This window comes from Pocillopora damicornis, chromosome 4 (genome assembly GCF_964200805.1).
Source record: "Pocillopora damicornis chromosome 4, jaPocDami1.2, whole genome shotgun sequence".
NCBI lineage: Eukaryota > Metazoa > Cnidaria > Anthozoa > Scleractinia > Pocilloporidae > Pocillopora > Pocillopora damicornis.
Genome location: NC_142673.1, coordinates 21,848,532 through 21,870,303, shown reverse-complemented (window position 1 = coordinate 21,870,303; position 21,772 = coordinate 21,848,532). Strand labels below are relative to the sequence as shown.

The 21,772-nt window shown below is 39.3% G+C and overlaps 2 protein-coding genes and 1 pseudogene across 5 annotated transcripts in view; 1 reads left to right on the top strand and 2 right to left on the bottom strand.

Annotated features, from left to right (window-relative positions):
• Window positions 1-11,378, top strand: part of LOC113669953 (uncharacterized) — a 40,832-nt gene extending 29,454 nt beyond the window's left edge. The window contains exons 44-56 of one of the 4 annotated variants that reach the window (XR_016185496.1): window positions 40-255; window positions 948-1,469; window positions 3,246-3,826; window positions 4,438-4,594; window positions 5,177-5,661; window positions 5,892-6,034; window positions 6,608-6,886; window positions 7,011-7,132; window positions 7,218-7,346; window positions 7,732-7,821; window positions 9,343-9,391; window positions 10,600-10,890; window positions 11,015-11,378. Coding sequence is in view for 3 of the 4 variants with exons in the window: in XM_089202528.1 (XP_089058654.1) it covers window positions 40-255; window positions 948-1,469; window positions 3,246-3,826; window positions 4,438-4,594; window positions 5,177-5,661; window positions 5,892-6,034; window positions 6,608-6,886; window positions 7,011-7,132; window positions 7,218-7,346; window positions 7,732-7,821; window positions 9,343-9,391; window positions 10,600-10,646; window positions 11,015-11,047 (2,853 nt within the window). In the remaining variant the exon portion in view is untranslated. The remainder of the gene's footprint in view (window positions 1-39; window positions 256-947; window positions 1,470-3,245; window positions 3,827-4,437; window positions 4,595-5,176; window positions 5,662-5,891; window positions 6,035-6,607; window positions 6,887-7,010; window positions 7,133-7,217; window positions 7,347-7,731; window positions 7,822-9,342; window positions 9,392-10,599; window positions 10,891-11,014) is intronic. The other 3 variants (XM_089202529.1, XM_089202528.1, XM_089202530.1) reach the window with 3 other exon arrangements.
• Window positions 11,085-14,878, bottom strand: LOC113669954 (transmembrane protein 163a). Its single transcript, XM_089202532.1, has 2 exons — window positions 11,754-14,878; window positions 11,085-11,639 (listed from the first exon to the last, which is right to left on the bottom strand). Exon 1 carries the CDS (start codon window positions 13,935-13,937, stop codon window positions 13,113-13,115), a length of 825 nt encoding a protein of 274 aa, XP_089058658.1. The 5' UTR covers window positions 13,938-14,878; the 3' UTR covers window positions 11,085-11,639; window positions 11,754-13,112.
• Window positions 14,879-19,083: 4,205 nt separating this feature from the next.
• On the bottom strand, window positions 19,084-20,410 carry LOC149047259 (uncharacterized; annotated as a pseudogene).
• Window positions 20,411-21,772: the final 1,362 nt, after the last annotated feature.

Sequence of the window (21,772 nt, the reverse complement as noted above, 5' to 3'; positions counted from 1 at the left end):
CTTTGAAAATGATAACTCGTCTCGTATTATTTGTCCTAGCAACTTGCCTCCAGCAAAACTTCAAGCCCCCATCCGGCATCTCCGTATGACGCCGCTTATCAGAGAGAGATACAAGAACTCAAATCGAGGCTTGAAGATAGTGAACGGTGGAATGCTTCATTGCAGGCTCGGTTGAATGAATTACAGCCGCGGGTCAGTGGTTTTGGGGGCTCAAGTGGAGACAGTTTACCCTCAAAGGTTCAACGATTAGAGCAGGTAACGTCATGGGTCTCGCGTACTCCTGTAGTATTTATTTCCAGAAAATGTCTATTTTTTTATCGTTTTTTTTTTTTAAAAGAATTTTCCTGGGTGGTTAGTTCGGTTATCTGAACTGTTACGACGATGTTATGTCCTCCTTTCATCGTGTGAACGGCAGCAAGTCCTTTTTGGAAAATGCAGAAAACGAAGCGAATAATCCAAGATGTCAATACTTTGGAGCCGATTGTTCATATTTTTAACAAAGAAATACACCAAATAATCGCTATCCCATTGATAGCATGGTTTATAAAAGTTAATCAGCGGAAACTGGAACCACCTCTGTAGAGCGTTTTTCGTTCTTTTGATAACCGGACCTAAAAGGGAAATAGTTGCTGGTGAACCAGGACAACGCAGATCTTGGTAGAAACCATTAACCTGTATTAAAACTGGTATTCACATCCACTGAAACTAGATACAGATGCTGGGTAAACAAGGTTTCTCGTGGATTTCGGGGAAGGTGGGGTAACTTGTAAGCTATTAGCCTCCGAGTATATATATTTTTTCTCTTCGATTACATAACATTACATAAATTTGTTGTACCTCCGATTATGGCTCTAAGCCAATCTTTTAGAGGTAAGAAGAATTTTTCGCAAACAAACCTTTTGTTAGATTGTTTTTTCAGTATGTTCCGTCGTTTTACACTTTTGCAGCAAGTGGAAAAATTGAAGGAACAACTCAAACAGAGCGGCCAGCTGAATGTTGGGCTCAAGAATCAACTGGATTATAGTAATTCGTTGCACATGCAGACTTTGGCTGGGAAAGACGATCTGATAACAGATTTGACTCGACAAATTGATAGTCTTCAAACGCAGTTAGACAACACGAGACAAACGTTCAGCGAGTTGGAGAGAAGATTACAAGATGCAAACAGCAGACTAGAATATTATGCTACCAGTTTGAACGGTAGCCATGACGATACCCTGCTTGAGCGGGAACAAGAATTGGAAATTTTAAAACACGAGTTGGACGAGTTGCGTCGGATTCAAGCTCGTAACGATCGGAACGGTTCGGATATGGCCGCGCAGACGTCACCTTTAAAGGACTGGACTCAAGGGTCAAGTGATAAGTTGAGGGACCTGGAACGCAGATTAGAAGAGAGTGCACAAACGAACGAGCAGTACAAGAATATTTTGGAAGAGAAGGAATTAGAATTGCAACAGCTCAAAGCGATGGTAAGTAAATTTACACTCTCACATTTTCAAAGCGTTTTGCAGTTAGAAGTTGTATTCGTCATTGCAGTGCTACTGGTTTGTTAGTTCAATCACGCTGCACCATCTACGAAACTCACAACCTACTTTAGACGATCCAAACGCGGTTTTTCATGCTTAAGAATCCTGTTAACGCTAAAGCAGATGTTCGTGCGAAAATGCTGTACTGTTCCAGACATACAAAAATGTGTCCTGTGGCTCGAACGTTCGCTTGAGCAATTAAAAGTTTTGGTTTGCCGACAAACGGCTGACGAGAAATCTGGTCGTCCAAATCCTTTTATTAGGGAAAGAAAGCAGTCAGATGGCGACACCGAGAAAACGTTTAAAAAAAGATTGAAGTAACATTCGGCAAGTACGTGTGTTGAATCAGAATATAGTAAGAGTCGCTCGAGTGGTTCCTTGTTTAAGTCGTCATACCTCCTCTACGACGAAGAATGTGAAGGAGTCGTTAGGTTCCAAGAAGAAACGGAAAAATTTTCCGGCAAGACTTGTGTAGTCAGACTACGCAAAATTTGATAATTTTACGTGGTTGGTTCGCAGGGGACGACTGAGACATTTGAGAAGTTTTAAATGGCATGCGCAGAGCTATTGTTTGCTCATTAAACGTTTTACTTATCCGTGGTCTCGTCGCGTTGGGTTCTGTTTGCTCAAATGCCTCCGCTTTCAGTGGTCTGAGTTTTGAAAAAATCACGTGCAACAAGAGACCCACAGAGGAACCTGTTTTGCATAATTGGTCAAAGGTGTGGTTTTAAATAGCTTTTGAAGGAATTGGTCTTGCAACTGGATTTGAAATCTGGAGGTTTGCAGAGTCAGTTTTTTCCCTCTGTCACTCACTGGATTTGTCTCTTGTTCACCACGAGTTCAACCTCTCTGTAATTTGTAAATAGCTAACCTGTTTGCCTCCCACATAAGAGGATACATGAAAATATGTCCTCTTTACATTATTAGTTTGTGTATTTACGTTGTTTACAAATAGCACAGAAGTCTTGAGCACATTGAGTGTAACAGCCGTCTATTTAATGTCAATTCCACGTTTTATTCGATCCGATCAACTACGCTCAGCACACTGTTCGAATAAAATACCGAATGAGAAATCCTTAAAAATAAGCAAGTGTCCTTATCCGTGACCTTGAACATTGCTGCAATAACCGTAATGGCTCCGTAATGTTTCCTACCCATGATGTGAGTCTTGTGAAACGATCCTCCTCTGAAAAAATAAAGACGAAAATGACAAGCGATAAAAACACAAGTACGCCAAGGTTTGAACTAGCGTCAAATGACGAAACCTTGGCAGAGACTGGGCCTAGTGCACAGAAAACCAAACATTTACATCGAATAAGAAGCACTTTGGAAATTTTGGGAGTAGGAAAGATGCTTAAGAGTTGTTCGCGACGTATACGACAAACGACTCTAAACCCTTGAATGGTCTCCAAACTCTCTTAGTTTTTCTTATCTCAATAAATGCACAGCTGACTAAGAAACAAATTGTTTTATAACATTTTCAACATTGTATTTCAGATGTTTTATGTAAAGTGAAGTTTCCTATGCGGCGCTTCCTAAGCGTGCCCAAATGGAATACGAATATGTTCTCACCTCCAACGCTTAAGCGCATATTTTGCATTTGATCCGCGCTTAACACACTTTTCTCGTAATTTTCGTCAAGCTACTTTAGTAAGATGTTTGCCCATTTCAATACCTGATTAAAGAACCAACCTCTTCATATTTTTTTCCGTTTTACAGGAGGCATCAAGAGATAAAGAAAAGTCTAAAGCGAATGATCGAGAGATGGCTGAAATCGAAAGACTCCGCGAGGAATATGTAACGGGTATCAAAACAAACGAAGAACTTAAAAAGGCTCTTGAAAGTGAACGGGGAAAGAACCGTGACAGATCAAGGGCTTCGGATGGAGTCCTGGAACTTCGGCTACAGCTTGACGAATCCTTACAGAAGAACGAAGACCTTCAGCGACAGCTTCACGAGAGCGCCCGATCCGAGGACGAAGTTAACCGACTGAGGCACGATCTACAAAATGCTACCCAAATGAATGAATCGTTAGGATCGCAGATACGGGAATTCAACGAATCTTTTTCCAAAATAAAAGGGGTTAGGGCAGATGCAGTAAAAATGCAGAAAGAACTGAAAGATGCTCAACGTTTGAATAGAACACTCACAGATCAGCTCAAAGAGACGAGGAAATCTGCGGAGGAAGTTGGAAGAGTACAGCGTGAGCTTAGGGAGGCTAAAATGATGAATGATCAGCTTGGGAAACAGCTGTCTGAGCTCCTGAATCACTCGGCGAAGATGAAAACCCAAATTGAAAAGTGAGAATATTTTTCTTCGTTTGTCCATGTTACAATTATTAGTTGAGTAAGATGCGGGAAAAAGTTTGGTGATGGGGTTTTGACCGTAAACTAACGGTGTTGTTACGGGCAACCTTCCTCGGTTTCAGTGGTAACCGAATCTCAAGAGCCGTGCGTCACCAAACTTAAAGGCGCGTCGTCAGTGGTAACGAAGCCATTTTGTCGTGACAACACGATTTTAACGTCAAAAGATTTTCACTGCACTTCCGTCGCGCTTCACTCGACTGATAGTAACTGTAGGTTACAACAGAAAGTGGTAATAGAAAATTTTACTCATTAACTCCTCAATCTAAAAGTGATATCGACGAACTGACTTTTCTTCTTGTGCTAAGGATTTGGTGCGAATCTTTTCAATGTTTCCCCCAACTGACACGTTAAATATTTTCCATTTGTTTGGTTGACTGAAATGACCACACTCCGTGTCTCTTCGACCTTTGTTACTATAAATAGTATTTCGTTACAGTGTTCAGTTTATTGAATGAATATAAAGTGCTAATGTAGTAAATGTTAACAACACAACTGAACAGGCATGACGCGCGCATGACGTTTATCAACACCTTTTTTATTTTTAGATTGCAGCACGAATTGCAAGAGAAAGATAAGGTTATTGAGACATTACAGCTGAGACTTCAGTCCAAAGCTGACATGCAGTCCATAGCGCTGTCTCCATTTTCGTCGCCGTCCAGACGTTTTGTAGAAACGCAAACCAGTCCGGCGGCTTCACCTCAGGTAAATGGAGAAACAGGTCAACTGATTAGACGGTCACCGAGCTAGTTGTCCAACACTCGCCCCTTTCCTATCCCTATGTGGTGCTTCCAGTTATCGCTTGGGTTTTCCACTAGGTCGGGGCGATGTGATGAGAGACACCTGCTCTTTTTCTGATCATCCTGGATACAACTCAAATTTGAATTTTCTACAATTAAAAGCATTTAAGTTTTTTTGTCTCATTTTTTTCACTTAAACTATACCTAAATGAACCTTCAGTCAAGTATATTATGTTACACCTTTTGAGCGCTAGAATTTTTGCATGTAGTGGGAACCTTCATGCAAGGGAGACCTACAGGTATAGATAAATTTTCCGCTCGATTGGTGTCCCTTCAATGAAAGTGTCAGATACAAAGCTTGTAGGAGTATTTGCTCAGAGTGGACCAAAGCTTGTGTGTTTAAATGCAGTTTTTCTCGGAATTTAGGGGTACCAGAAGAACGGTTCCACAGTATTTGCATTTAAGCTCCGTGAAGTAACTGAAGTAAACTTGTAACAGGTAATATTTTGGGGGCTCTTCGAAGTTTAATTCTCCATTTTTCTTCCAGGGGATGCGGGAGAGTTCATCGCAATCAAATTCCTCGACTGAGGCCATTGAGAAGCTTCAGCAGATGAACAGAGTGCTGCTGGGAGAAAATCATCTGCTGAAGAGCAAACTGAAAGACTGTGAAAAGTTAAATGAAACACTGAAGAACGAGAACGACTTGTTCTCCAGATTACACAATCAGTCCAACGAAACGCAATCCAACAACCAAAAACGATCTAACATGGACGACCTTTTGGCCGGATTCATGGTTGAAATGCGCGAACTGCGCTTGCGCTTAGAGGATAGTATTCGCACTAACGATGCGCTGCGGGCGCAGTTGGAGATGCGATTGTCCGAGGGGGCAGGTGACGGTAGTGCATCGAGCGCCCCTGATCAAATTATTTTGATTCGCGAGAATGACTCGCTGCGGACTGAGTTACTGAAAAAAGATCAATCTAATGAGAAATTGAAGAAAACCATCGATGGATTAACGCGAGAGCAAACGAGGTAAGTCTTTGGTGACTGTTTCTGAACTGTTCTACACAGCTCAATGGTTTGTACTGTCATCTCCAAACCAAGAGATCCAAATGTGAAATGTTGCAGGGACACTTTTTTTTTTGCTTGTTTTCATTCATCTTCCGCTGAAAGTTTTACAGTAAGCCATGTTTGCTAAACGCCAAGTTATCTCCTTGTTCCTTCATAAACTTACAATGGTCAACTTCCTTGTGTTTATCCAGGGACAAAGAGCAACTCAATCTTCTCCGCCAACAGATGTTGGAGAGCACTAAAGTTGCTGAAAACCTCAGAAAAGAATTGAGTGTTTACGAGAAGCTCTACAAACTGTCTTACGAAGGCAGGAACATCGAATTACAGACTGATGGTATGTATCTGTGGTATTCGGAAATTTGAAAGGACCGTTTAAGCCTTTTTCTGAAATCATATCCTTTATATTTTCTCCCATAACCCTGTGTCATGTGGTGTATGTTTACTAGTTATGGCAAAAATTCCTTTCGAGACTAATTAACCCTCCGCAACCAAACTAAACCCGCAATTTTCGTGTTTGAGCTGTCGCGCAACCACTCAGCAAAATGATTTCTCCTTTGGAGCCAACCGTTTCTTATTGGATGATTCAAGAAGCATTTTACAGTGGCTTTTTATTAGTTTTTGTAGCAGGCTGGTTTAGGGAAAAAGTACACACTGCAAGACGCCACTGAGGCTTTGAGGGAATAATGCGTGGCGATAACAGCCTAAGGGGCAGGAAAACATAGCTCTCGAATTCGCGATTTGTTTTTGTTTTTGTTTTTTTTTCCTCTGATGGCTCGAAAGGATGGCTCAGGTCTTCTAGACAAATCACAGGGTAAAGTCAGAGTGAAAGGAATACTAACATGGATGTTCTCAGTTTCGTTACTCAACCGCAAATGGATTTGTAAACCAATTTCTGACATTTCCGTAGGGCAAAGTTATGGCAGTGAGGGACCTCGAAGTCCTAACAGCGAGTCACAGCAAGACGCCCTGTCGATGTTACTGGCTGAAATCCGAAGCCTACGAATCCAGCTGGAGAAAAGTATTGAAACCAACAATGCATTGCGACTTAGACTTGAAGAACAACTTAGTCGGCCTGCCAGTTCACCATCCCAGTCTCCCAGCAGATCTCAAGGCACGTTCACTCGACGGCTGAACTTCTCGGAGAGGAAGGGAGGGGAAGATTTCGGTACTGTCGAGTCTGTCACAGGTAGAGCGTCTTAGTGATAGCCATTATTATACCTGAGTATACTTTTTCATTTACCCATTTTGTGCTGTCCTAGTGCAGCTTCTTATGGGTAAACTTTTCAAGTTGAAACTCTTTTCTCTTTTAGACTTACAAAATGGTGGAATTTCTACCGAGGAGCAACAAGTTATGAGTCAGCTTGAAGAGAAGTTAGACTCTCTAAACAAGTTTGCAACTGAGGCGTACAATAGCGTTATATCAAGCTCGCAGGTAGTTTGTTTTTTGTCGCTTTAAAGCCGGATATAATGGTTTAGTTTCCTAATATCTCTTTTTTTTCTTTTACTCACCTTTACAGACCGATAGTCTGCCTTATATTGAAAATATTTTGAGAATTATTTTACAATGCAAGGCGCTGTTGAAGGCATTGCATGTCGACATTTCTCGTCAGCGTACACACAGTGATCCAGATGATTCTGACAAAGAGGTAAGGCTATTTTTTCCCTTCAGGGAAACCACTACGATAGAAAATAAGACGCGAGATATCTATGCATGCAAAAAAATTAACATGAGTTTGTGCTGACCTTCGATTTTGTACCTTGAGTGGCGACCTTTTTTCGCAAATTTTCTGTGCTCTGTTTCAATACCGCTTAAGGTTAAATTTACTGTTTTTGTCTCTAAATGCGAACCAGAGCGTGCTCGTCAGACGTGGCTTCCCTTTCTTCGGCAACTACATCTTGCTTTTTGCTGTAATGGTTCATAAATAACTCACCCATTGTTTTGAGTAAAGGATTTTAACTCTGTTTGTTGTTCTTTTATTTTCCTTTTTTTTGTTGTTGTTGTTGTTTATTTTTCCGTCTTATTCTCTGTAGAATGAAAGTCTCAAGCTCGAAATTGGAAAATTAAGACGCCGACTTCTTATTCAAGAAGATATAATAAAACGAGTGTGTGAAAGACTCGAGGTAGGCCAGAACACTTATGGAAACATGGATGTGAGGCTTGATCTTAACTGAGGGTTTCGCTGTTATTTTTTACTCAGCTCTGTTGCACTAATTTAAATTTTTTCTTTAGCTGGCTTTTGAAATATCACTGGTCTGCTATGACTGTCTATATCTTATCTTTTAAGAGTAAGAGTGCTTAGTTCAACACATTCACTGTTTTTGTCATCTGAATGTCACACAAGTGAAATTCAAATTCGTTCGCTCTTAGTAGTTCAAGAGTGAATTGTATATTGTCCCCCACACCGCATAAGTCTTTTTCTCTCTGTCCCTGTACTAAAACTTTTAACCTGAATGTAATCAGGGAATAAGTCATGCTCGGCTAAGGAAACCTTATCTCAGCAATTCTATCGAGTCTGACGCTAATAAATAACGGGAAACTGAATAGGCCATTTGTGTACTTAGTTGCCAAGCCTTTTATTTGGAGTAAGGCGACCTTGTTGTGATAGAGACCAGTACCTAGTTAGCGTAACAATAAAGCAATTTACATTTAAAAAGCAGCAAGGTTTGTATCATAATATGGTCACCCTTAGCCTCACTCCTGTTGAAAGGCTTGGCAACCATGCACGTAACTGTAAAATGGACTATTGTCTAAATTTAGTAATTCACTCACTGAAACGCCTTTTTAGTAACAATTTAACTTTCAATATTATCTAGTAACTTCTTAACTGACTTTCATTTAACTGTTAACGATCAATAATCGTGAATAACTTGAACATAAACACTTAACATACTGTTGGTTTTGTTCTCTTTGCTTCGTGTCTTGTGCCTTTTTTTTCTGCTCTGATTCTTTTTCTCTTCCTGTCCAGTGTTGATCACTCAAAGTTCCACTGTCCTCTGATCAACGGTAACAAACATAATATGTAACTTTATCACTACTAAACTGCTCATGCGTCTTAAGATGGTATCAACATATCACATCACCTCACTGAGCTTTGCCGTTGTTCCAAAATCTAACCACGCAACACCATAACATAACCAATCACGTAAATTAAAAAAAAAACTGGCATGTACAACATGAAATTTCAATTTAAATAAACTTATCATAAGTCGAAAGTGGCCGGCCGACTTATGTCACGTTTGACTGACCGGTTTCGATTGAATTTTACGTGACCTTAGTAACAAAAGAGTTCGCACATTGTAGGGGTGCTTCACCCTCCTCGCTCTGATAAAGGTTGAATTGCGAAGAGGACTTAGTTTTGTGTTTTTGTTTCTTTCTTGATTGTGCATTGTTCTTCGTGCGTTTTTTTTGTTGTTGGGTGTTTTTTTCGTCGATCATTTGTTCGTAATGAAAGTTTGTCAAGTAAGTAAAGACAGAACTTGAGGTTATTACGAAAATAATCTCGCGCGGGCCACAAACAAATTGATTAAGATTTGAAAGGTTATTATTTTTGATATAAGAATACTGCCTTTTCTTTTTCGTGAACTGTCAGAGGCATTTTCAAATTCCATCTTGGTAAATGTCGGGTTTTTCTGTTTCTTCAGACTACAAATAAAGTCAAGGAGAGCACACGTGATGAGATTATTGAACACTGTGAGTATTTATGAACACCTTAGTATGGACATCTTTAAAAGAATTTACATGTAGTCTTCACTGGTGACTCAAACTTTGTCTCGGTGAGAGTTACGTTTATCTGGAATGAAAGCAAACTTTATTTACTTTGGATTTGTCAATGGCTCTTGGAACTAAACTGAGCTTCGTTTGCTAACGTGTTTTACAAAGTTCAAACAACGAATTTTTCTTATGACCATCGCTAAATGTAACCCGTTTGAGAGTCGTTCAGAATCAAACTTTCCTCCCGCAATAGAGTAGAAGTTATTGCATGTAACGTGACCATCGAGGAAAAAGAGTGCCCCTGACGGGAAAACTTACAATTGGCGTTCAGCGCATCAAACTTGTAGGTGGTGACTGTTTCAGCGAAACATTCAGCGGGTTATAAGCGTAGCCGTTGAGCGCTGTGAATTATATCATTGATACCTTGCGCTGGAAGACAAGCGACTGATTTGGGTTCTGAAAATGAGAAAACGTTTACAGTTACCCAGTGCGGAAAATTTTAAGCTGTTTCTGTGCGCTGGAAATCTCGGAGCAAGTACCCAGCGGGGTAAGATGCGCTAATGGTTCCAAGCATGTGAAGCAGACTAGTGGTGTCAAGTGCGGGTGAAAGTCGCGTGAGAGAATGTCCTGTTTCTAACTTGATGTTTCCTGTTTCTAGCTTGATCGGTTGAAAAGCAAGACTTTCGTTTCTTTGATTGATTGGAGGGTATTACTTATAACTGAAGTTTTTTAAACCCAGTAAGAGTTGAAGAAATAGGATCAAAGCGTTTTAAACCTTCATAAACAGCTTTGATCAGAGGTAGATGATGAGTGCTTGCTGTCAAGTTACAGAAAAAAAGATAAATCTTTAAAAAAAACTTAATTAAACATAAAAGTCGGTATGTTGATCAAGTATACGATAAATTTAATCCTGGTCGATAGAGATATTTACCATTTCCTTTAGAGTTCCTCCATATTAAATCCCCTTCATAATATAGCGATGATGTCTCATTTGAGATTTGTGGAGCATCAACAAAGAGAAATTATCCGTGGTCGTGTAACCAAAAGTAAAAACGAATTTTGATGGAGTGATAATACCATACTTTAATATTTCCATTCTTAAATCGAAAGCATCCTGTTTTTTTCCTCCGTTTTAAAATTACTTTCACAGTAAAAGTTTTAATTTGTAATTTTTAATTTGTTTCTAGTATCCGTCTCACAGAAGGTCTTATCCGGTGCCAGGGGAAAATTAGAGGTCAGTTACCATGGCTGCTGCAGAAAGGGAAGACTTGATTTCGTGGAGGGATCAATAGAAACATAAGGGCTTGGATGGGTGCAAGCTAAACAAATGAACAATTCAAACATAAGATGACAGCATGAGCAAAATCTCTGCTCTTCAAAGAGCAGGATATGTTAAAATTCTCTCAAAATAAAAAGGTCTCACTTTCTACTGCAGTCCAGAACTTTAACACGGGAGGAATTTTAGAGTTTTAGCGAAGGTCAGACTGTACTTTAATCTCTAATTAATTCAAATCTAGCAGTTTTCTTTGGCAATGTTCTTTCAGTTAGATGCACTTGTGTTAAAGTTCCCCTTATTGATCGATAAACTTCTCTTTTTTTCAGAATCGTCTTCGTCCGAGCAACGCAGCTAAATAATAAGGGTGCACAATTGTAAAATGATAGGATATAAAGCTGTCCAAAAAGTTAAGTATATAAGTTAAAGAAATTTTTAAAAAAAATTCTATATTTTCGATCAATCGTAAATCCATTTTTCTATCGCGAAAATTGTTAATTTTTCATAAAACAATAACAAAGCTAAAAATAGTGTTACTGAAGGCCAGTATTTAAAAATTGGTTTTCAAGTAACACCGAGGAGCTTCAGCAGGGCAGGTTCATTGATATTGTACATTCATTATTGAAAGTATCTCAAAGGAAGTGAATTTATCATGTAAAATGTTTCACCAATAGAAATGGTTTCGTTAAGTTATTGTTTGTTTGTTTGGTTTTTTTTGCATCTCCACAGTAGTTTAGGGCTTGAACTGTTACTTAGCTAAATAATAATCTTATCCCTGCATTGAAAAAGGTTAATTCCACCATCAACGGTTTTCAATTCGACTTGTAATTCATAATTTAAAAAAAAACGCTAACTTCAAACCACCGTCCACGAATGACGATCATTACACTCTTATCGCGAGTCCAAAGTCCATAGCATGTACAGCCGTGACGTCACCCAATACTTGAACAAAGCCTGTAACAACAAAGTAATAAGGAGTAATTGATAGGAAGGAGGTAATTATTGTGAGAGTTGAAGTCTTGCCTGAAGACAAAACGGAAAAAATACTATTTTGTGTTAAAAACTTACCAAGTTCTCATCCTGTTTTAGCACGATAAAACTGAAACCATGCGACATTTCTGCATCACGTAACTGTCAGAAGCAAAACTTAAGCATAACTTGACATGCACAGTGTTGCGTCACCCTCTTAGCAACATTTTCCAATGAGTTATCGATGGTTTCGTTCCTCAGATCTAAGTGACTTTACTTCTTTGTCCCTCTGCAGTAGTTTTAATGAGTCGCCTTACAGTAGCCTCCAAATATTTTATTAGTAACCAGCGATCCAAAGGAAGATAGGGGAAAGAGAAATTTAGCTGACGGAGCCTGTTGTTGATTTAACCGTGCCGCAAATTTCCCGGTTTCTGCTGCGTGAATTGGTAACTAGTAATATTGAGTTAGAGTTTAACTGTCCTTGAAGCATTTACAGAAACTAAAGACTTGATGAAGAATTGTTGAGCATGTTCCTCCCAGATCAGTTTACTGTCTCAAAGAATGGCAGAATTCCTTGATGTGAAAGGAATGTGGGCAGTAATTTCAAAAATCTCTCTCATATACACTTAAGCACGGCATTATTTTCTCCCTTAAACCAATTTTAACAAAATTGAAAAATGACAAAGAAGACATTTATAACCAATTACATTTACTGAATATTCTTTGATCCAGTATGAATAACATTTCCCTGTAAGCCGTGGAAATAGTCAAAAAACTGTTAATTTAAAAAAAAAAAATTTTGAATTTCAACTCAAAACTGAATTTTTCCAAACATTGATTGAATCCATGGTTATCGATGGAATGATAGTTTTTCTTTCCTTTTATGATAAGCAAAGAAAAATTTGCTAAAAAGCTGCCAGTAATATGCACATTTTGGCTTAACATTTTAAACCTTCCTCTTTTTGTCATTAAACATGATGACCTTAGAAATGGCTTAGGAGTGTGACTGATGTACACACAAACATTTAACATCTTGGCATCTTAGCGACACAGCAAAATTATTATTGTCTTTCAGTGAGAGATTCTACCAGCAAGGCAAAGTGTGGCTTCCGTGCCTCTACGTGATAGTATTGGATAATTCTTGACACAAGTGATAAAATAGTTCAGTTCCCTTTTCAAAAGAGGATTATCTTCTGCCATAAAGGTCAAATTAAACGTCAGTTACAATGGTAAAATGAAAAATAACCTTCATGAATATAAAAAAATTAACACCTTTTTTGATAAAGTTGCCCAGCATCACCCAATGCGGAAATTTTAAGACATCTTCACTGCAAGCGGCGAAAATATGCTATTAAAGACTAACAGAAATGCTGTTGGTTCACCGATATCTTGAGGAAGTAAAATATTGAAATCCTAAATATTTCTAGAACTTGTAGTATCCGTTCTAATTGCTATCTTTTACTTCCCGTCCATTTCCTCCTCTCCTTTTGAGATGTCATTACCCTCTTGTAGTTCTTGTTCGGCTTTTTTCAGTTCGTTTACTCGTTTCTTTTCTCGCGCGACCTTGGTCAGAATTTCAATTCCGTAAATGAGTGTTAAAACTGCAATGAAGATGGCCGTGGCTGGGTCTATCAACCAGGCTGATCTACTCAACTCCAAAACTAACGTGCTAAGAATCACACCCACCGACATTCCCGCGCCACTGAGGGCATCGATAGAATCCGCAACCAAAGCAGAACTGTCTAATTTCCTCGCCAGACACAGTTTAATACAGAAGAGGAAAAAATACCCCACACAGCTTACTACTGACATGATTATTAAAACTGAAGGTTTCCGTGGTTCCTCGTCCAACACGATACTAACTATCGCTCGCCCAGCGACCAGCGCTCCCGAAACGATAAAACACACAGCGATGATGTTACAAGCCTTCCATTCTCGCTGAGTTTTTCCCTCGCCGTTTATTCCGTAATAAAACCGCCATATAACAGACGCAGAAGAAGTAACGGCCAGTATTGCGTCCAAAGCCACCGCGAATGCCGAAGAGCTGTCGGATATTTCTGAAACTGCAAATGCGCCAAACCCGAGCATAACCGTGAAGACGATTGAGAGAAGGCAAATTACAATGGTCGTTTTGCGCCATTTTTCCAACTTCTCATATGGAAGTTCCCCACTTTTTTTGTCATCAGCCCCATCGGTTTTTAGTAATGATTGTTGCTCGTAGTTGATTTTGGCGCCGGGGCTATTTCCAAACTTCTCTTTTGTTGAAGAAGTGGATTTATCCATCGTCTGAACGAATTTAGTAACACGGTGCTGTCAGCATTTTTTTGGTCTGTTTTGCAAGTGTATCATGTAGATACACTCGTTTTATCCTGAATCATTGGGCTTAATCTATTGGCTCGATCAATGACTCTTTGCAAGGATAGGTCTAATTTATGCTGAATGCAATTAAAATATTCCTTAACCCATTTTAAAATTTTAATGTCTCGTCAGACTGTCAGTACATGAAACTTAAAGAGAATATTCAATTATTGCAGTATCACACTTCGCCCACGGAGCTTTAGACATTACAAGTAATCAAAAAAAAAGGAGAGAAGAGATGGAAATGTGAATAAATTCTAACTTTTCATTTAATTGCTCTCTGCTTTGAACAAAAACATAGCAGTTTCACTCAGGTGCCTAGGAGCGGTGGGAAACAGAAAGTATGTGCAAATTAGTTAGCCCAGCAAGGCGTTTGTTTTCCTTTTTTTTTAAATTACCTTTTTCTTGGCTACGAATCTATCTCATCAATTGTTGCCTACGCAAAGTGTTCGGCGAAAACTCTAGTAGTTTTCTCTATCTTTTATAAGACATTAAAGACTCTTTAATATCTATTGAGTGAATAAGTTGTCTCCTATATTCCCATTGTTAGCAGCACTTTTGTTTGGGTCAATAGCACCTGAATAACATCACTGTTTGTTTACGATATCACTAGCGCCTCCGAATATAAGAGACCTTTCGGAACATCATTTACTCTTCCAGTTGCGCAACAAGCTTTTAAGAAGTGCTGACGTTAAAATGGAACCTAAAGATAAATATCTAATCACAGTTATCGACCTCGTTTCGTCTCCAGGTATTCTGTAAGTGCGAAGAAAATTGAAATCTGTATGCTATTTATATGGATTTATCAATTATCATTAAAATGCTTTATGATGCTCCTTTTTACTTTTCCTCCTACTTCAGATATAAAAATAATTTTAAAGAACCTTTGACGGAACAAGTGGTGACCAAATATTGACCCGAATCTATCTGGTAACAAGCTGGATGTGACTTTGGTTTGCTTTCCTTCGTCCTGGGAGAGTCAATATTTTACACACATTAAAAATCACTTTTAAATTTTCCGGGCCTTTTAAATTTTTTCCCAATACACATGTTTCTTAGAGCAAATACCATAGTACCACTCGCAAATATTTGATATAGGCAAAAAATAATTTTAAAAAAGAAAATATTTAAAGATGGGCATTTTCTGTGACTTGAGCTTAAAGAAAATGATAGAGTATAGAGCGGTAGATAAGGAAAAAAAAGACAATTACAGCATACGTTTCTACATAAGAGCCTTCCCAGACACAGTTGACCCCATCGGGATGTTCAACAAGTTTATGGCTGATTGGCAGCTCTGGCCGTGATCCAAGTGGCGAGAATGAGGATGCAAAGTTGTGAACTGATGAGTGGGTTATGACGGGGGTGTACCACTGCTCCGAATCGATCTACTGCCATCAGAACCTGGCTCTGCATTGAAATGGTCACGGAAACATCGGATGCAAATGGAACAAACTTGCAAAGAACTGACCAATAGCACCATTGATCGGTCATTAGTCAGAATACAACTCCGTTAAAATCTGTGGAAATACGAAAATTGAAGACAGCATGTCGGACATAGCCATGTTCACGATAAAGTAGTAAAAAAACTTTCTCATTGCGTTTGTCTTATAGACCGATTATTACGATGAGAGAATTTTCTGTTAGTGCAAAAACAAGTAGAACTTAGTAAGCGAGCGTCTTTCCAACATTTTCAGCTAAAGGATTCGAACTGCAACGGAAACTGTGTTCCGTTCACTATTGTGTTCAATACTGCCGACATTCTCAGAGTTCAGTATTTTGTTCACTTATAGTTACCGTCTTAAATGTGACACACTGCAGTAGTGTTTGTCATCGAGGAAGTGCTACTGTATGCGTCATACTATAGCACAAATGTGCCTTTGATCGACGTCTTTTGAACGCAAGCGGTAGGTAATGGAAAGATAAACAACGTTTTTTTAAAAAAGATCCATTAATTGATGTTTGCCAGCTTATAACAAGTGTGAGACATGCAACCTAACTGTCAGATCACGAACAAATATTTGATACTTTTAACGACTGACTTTAAAAGTAGGTTTACCAACGAAAAACAGACCCCTCTCAACAGATTTCAACAACTACCGGCACCTCCCAGCGCCTTTAACTCTAAAATTAACATAACCAGATATCAGAACGGAACGACTTCACTTTAAGTTTTCCGACGGATCTAAACTAAATTACGCAGCTTGAGTCTTACGCCCAGTAAAATTTCGGGGGAAAATGATCGATCATTTCTCTTGAACCAGAATTAAAACTTTTTCGTGTGAAATGTTACATTATATGAGAAGGATTATCAATTTCAAACTGTTAAATGTTTTGTATAGGTAATCAATTGATTTCGAGTGCAATTTGTATAGGTAATCACATGAGGCCAAGTACTATTAAGGATTAATTGCACGAGAGTTTTCAAAATTTTCCAAAATTGCCCGAGTCGCGAAGCGACGAGGGCAATTTGGAAAATTTTGAAAACTCAAGTGCAATTAATCCTTAATAGTACGAGGTCTCATGGGATTACTTGTTTATCAATAAAGGGCAAAATTTATACGAAGGAAAATCACGCGCGCAGTCTATTTTTATCTGGGAAGCAACGGATTAGCAATGCAACGGATTAGCCAATCATTAACAGGTAATCATGCCCTCTCTTGATTACTAAAAATGCCCTCGATTAAGAAAAAAATGCCCTCTCTCTCAACCAATCAGCGCTCAGTAATTTTGCCCTTTATTGATAAGGAATAAATAAGCACGAGTAAATTTTTTCAAAGACTAACAAAATTGCACGAGCCCGTAGGGCGAGTGCAATTTGTGGTCTTTGAAAAAATTAACATGTGCTTGTTTCTTCCAAATTGCACGAGAAAAACCATGTGATTACTTGTTAATAATATACATGGAAAAATACGAGATGGTCTATCATAATTAAACATAAGCAAAGCGCGCGCATCAAGTGCAAAAAATAATTCATTCAAACCGTGTGTTCGGTCAAAACAACTGCGTACGATCAAAACAATAATATGCAATGATATCTTCACATCTTTAAGGTGCAAAAAAGTTCAAAGTCCGGTTCAACAGTTCAAGGAATTGTTCAGTCTGTGTCCGAATCACTTTCGATGAAATGGAATCGTCGTTTCCTAGGTTTAACCATGTTTGTCTTAAATTTCGGCGTTGGATCGCTCGAGCAAAGTGTTAAGCTGGGTCGGCTCGTAATTTTCGATTTCCTCGGCAATTCCCCTCTCTAAACACCACTTTTTCCAAACGGACAACCAAAAAGCAGTGATTTTTACAATGTTTTCGTTGTTTAAGCTGTTTTTCAGCTGCGGTGGCGAAAGAAAACCTACTTAAAACGCCGGCCATTGTTTCGCTCCCAAATTTTCAAATTTTGTTGCGACATCCAAGGCTCGCATTTGATTGGCTATCTGCGAGTTTCTTTGATCATTGACCGATCAGAATGTCTGATTTGTTTCTTTCTTTGCACTGAATTAACCCTCTTCTGCACTGAATTAACTCTCTTCTGCACTGAATTACCTGAAAACTGCATTTGTTATAACCAATCAAAACTGAGTAATTTTTCCATGTATATTATTAGATGGAAAATAAAGTAAAATAAAGAAAAATAAATTGTCGGCCCTCGTTTTCACGTACTTCTTGTGCTTAGTCTCTCTCGGAGCCTCTCAAGCAAAGAAAATTGAAGTACAGGTCCCGAACAGGAGGAAATAATTTTGAGGTACATCCATAGCGTCTTAAAATAAAAGATAATACTGATGGGTGAATAAACGGGTTAATACATGAAAAACTCGACTCGTGTGGTTTACGCATTAAGCGGCTTCTCGAATTTAGGATGTAATTCTTTTCCATGAGAAATTGAGGACGTTCATTTACTCGAGGTCTAACCCAAACCGCGATGCACTCAAGCATTGGGCCTAAGGCATTCTGTGAAAAAGAGTTGGATTAACTAGATAAATTTCCACTATTCACTTCCAGCCCTCTAACAACTGTGGACAAAACAAATGTTCAGATAAGAGGTTTTGCCAAATTGAAGATGGCTTAGAACGCGATTTTGTTGAACAGCAGCTAAACTATGTTTAATAACCGGCCCTTAGACTCCGAAATTGTGGCGGCTCCTGCTAATGAAAGGCTGTCTTTACGCGAAAGGTTCTTGGCCCCTCAGCGTCGGACAAATTTTACAATTTTTCGTATTATCAGAATGAATGCTGAGTGCAATTGGTATATTGTCTTTTGATTCAAATTCCGTACAGGTCTGAGTTTTTTTCAGGCCTTATTTTCACTGTTACCTAAGTAGTGTTCATTATTGCGAAGATCGCTTTCATGTTCGTTTGTATTTTCTTGTCTCGAGTCGATCTTCGGGTACAGGGTCACATAAACACTTTTTTTGTCTCTCTTTTTCTTCACTTTTCTTTTTCATTCTATTTTTCTTTCCAATTTGCATCTTCTTCAAAGGATATGTTAGATACGTTCAGCGTAAAATGCAAGTGTAAGAACGTTTGAAAACGTAGCTTTTACGCTCAAATCGATGACAAGTCGAGATGCAGGGGTGAGACCTTAAACAGACTGCACAAACTAATGTTGAAACGACAAATGAATAAAGAGGGTAAATTTCTAAAGAAACTGTGGTGCTGCGTCGGTGGAAGAGTATAGCAGGTGATTTAGTGCTGAAAACTGGGTTGAAAACGTAAATTGGCCACCGTAAAGAGTTAAAAGGCTGACGTTTCGAGCGTTAGCCCTTCGTCAGAGCGATTAGAGGAATAGTCCATTTTACAGTTGTGTGCTTGGTTGCCAAGCCTTTGAACAGCAATGAGGCTAAGGGTGGCCTTGTTATGATACAAACTTTGCTGCTTTTCAAATGCAAATTACTTTGTTATCATGCTAACTAGATACTGGTCTCTATCACAACAGGGTCACCTTCAGCCTCACTCCAAATCAAAGGCTTGGCAACTAAGTGCACAACTGTACAATGGCCTATTGTGGGTTGTGTGTGGGTTTATATGCAAGAAATGGAGCTACGCTATTGTTGGGAATATGGTGACAAGAAAACAAGAATAAATTAGTTGAATGAAAACGGCTCGTTGATACCGTGGGAATTAAGAGCGCCGATTTGGAAGATAAATTTTTGTCCTAGCGTTTTGCGGCTTTCCGAACTGCCCAGATGTAAGGAAAGGCCGCAAATTCCCATATGTTGTTTAGAATGATTAGGGAGATTTAAGTGTCTAGCGGCTGGTTTGGATGCGCCCTTGTCATTTCCTTCTACGTCGCGAAGGTGTTCTCAGAATCGGTCACCTTGTCTTCTTCCTGTTTCGCCAATGTATAACTTCTTGCAAAAAGTGCAAGATATGCAGTAAATGACATTGGCGGAGGTACGTGTAGAGTGATCAGTGATCTTAATGGATCTCTTGGGTCCCGATATTTTCTCTATGTTATGAATGAAAGGACAAGTTTTGCATCGTGAGCGAGCGCATTTGTAAGTTCCGAATTGGTGATTGGTTTGAAATGAACTTCTGACCAAAAGTTGCCTCTGTTTTTGTCACGTTTGAATGAAATTAGTGGGGGTTGTGAAAAGATAGTACCAGTCTCTGAATCGTTTTGGAGTAATTTAAAGTTTTTAAGAATGATAGATTTAACTGCGTGGTTGTGAGGGTGAAATTTTATTTATTTATTTAACTAATGTACAATTACAAGTACAGGTGCATAACAACAGGACACCCAACCCTGCAGGAGACTGGGCCTACGGTTTTACATCCTATCCGAGAAGACGAAGTAATGTAAGTGAAGCGTCTTGCTTAAGCACACTGACCACTGGACTACTCACGCCTCACAAATGAAATGTGAGAGTGAATGGAATGCGTTCAGTGTCATCCTTCTTTGTAGTACTGACTGTCGATCAATTTGTCGGGCACGGTGGTGGCCTGCTTGAACGACAGAAACGGGATAGCCACGTTTATCGAAAAACTGGCACATTGCCTCTGATTTTTCGGAAAAATCAGAGTTATCACTACCTAAACGACGAAGTCTGAGAAACTGTGAAAAAGGTATGGAATTCTTGACGTGTGATGGATGCGAAGATGAAGACAACAAGTAACTAGAGTGAATCTAGGTTTTTATATAATAAGCTCAGCTATGTACGCATTCTGATTGGGTCTCGCTAATGATCTATTGGAGGACAGACGCATAGATGACGTCATCATTAAAACTTTTGGAGTTTGGCGGGCCGACCTCTACCAAAAAGAAGCTTTACGGCAACTTTCTGACACCTCCTTTTATGGAAAAATTTACAAAGATCTCACTTTCATCAACCAAAACATTGTCAAAAACACGCTTAACGACTATATAGCTAAACAAGAATTGCCGGCCACTGCAAAAAATCTCACCATCATCACTCCTACAATCTCGTGCTTTTACTTTTTACCTAAAATCCACAAACCTAACAACCCAGGTCGACCCATCGTTTCTGCCTGCAGTTGCCCCACCCAACTTATTTCCAGCTATTTAGACAAAGTTATGGTACCTATCGTCAAAACTTTACCATCTTAAATTAAGGACAGCCAACACGCACTTGAAATTTTTCGTGACTTTAATTTAATATTTAGACTTTCCCCTAAACAATCGTGTGGCAAAAAAATGCTGTTGTATTCGGCGCGAGGGCAACAACAGCTGCAACTGTATTGCGGTCGGGATACATTTGAATTTGAACAGGGACACGTGACAAAGAATCCGCCAATCGCAGTGCTCGTTTTGTTACGTGAAAGTCTAGGTATATAACAATGACAAATTACTTACGCTGCTTGAGTCTTGCAGCCAATTAACAACGCAGGAAAGAAAACCAACCGTTTTCTTTTGACCAAAACAGCGGACTGATGGAGAGCTCCTCATTTGGCTCCGATGATAACATTCGCCCAGGTTGTCCAAACTTCAGTTTTCTTTGGAAAGAATGCGGATTTACACATACGGGAACCATTTGCTGTTTCCAGAAATGGTATCCGCCGCTTTCGCCCCCTATCGAGTTTGCCCCTTCGAGTTCGCCCTTACCTTATACCGTGTTCGCCCCCACACTTTTCGATCAAGGGGCGAACTCGACTTGATGGGGTCGAACTCGAAAAGTGTGGGGTCGAACTCGAAAAGTGTGGGGGCGAACACGGCATAAGGTGGGGGCGAACTCGATAGGGGGCGAACGCGGTGCAATTCCCAGAAATACTGAAATTACAAGGAAACTAATATATTTCAATATGATCTTGTAGGCCTAGCATTTTAAGAGAATCTCTTTGGACTATCTTCAACGTACTTAAGCTTTTCTGTCCAACTACCTGTATCTATTGCGGGAATAAACAAAAGGTTCCGCAGCGTGGATTTGGATAACATTACAACACAGACATTTCTCCAGTTGTTGATCGTCACCAGGTAGAGTGAAACAACAACCGCATTTTTTCTCATTAAATTTCATTAAAAGAACTAAGCAAAAATAAGAGTTTTCAATCATCTCCCGCCGACCATCGTATGAACCTGGAAAGCGTCGAAAAAAATAGAAACGCTCCCGATTTTTACGATATGTCGCCAGGAAACAGTGAAATCCCGACGATCTGGGATTCTTCCGACATTGAAAATCAGCTTTAATCGTGTTCCAGCGCTCGTAGGGAAAACATTTGGCAGTCTTTATATCTCTATACGATTTTCATGCTTATATCACGTCAAAATTGACTGCATGATGTGCGGTTGTCTATGTTGGAGACATTTAAAAAGCC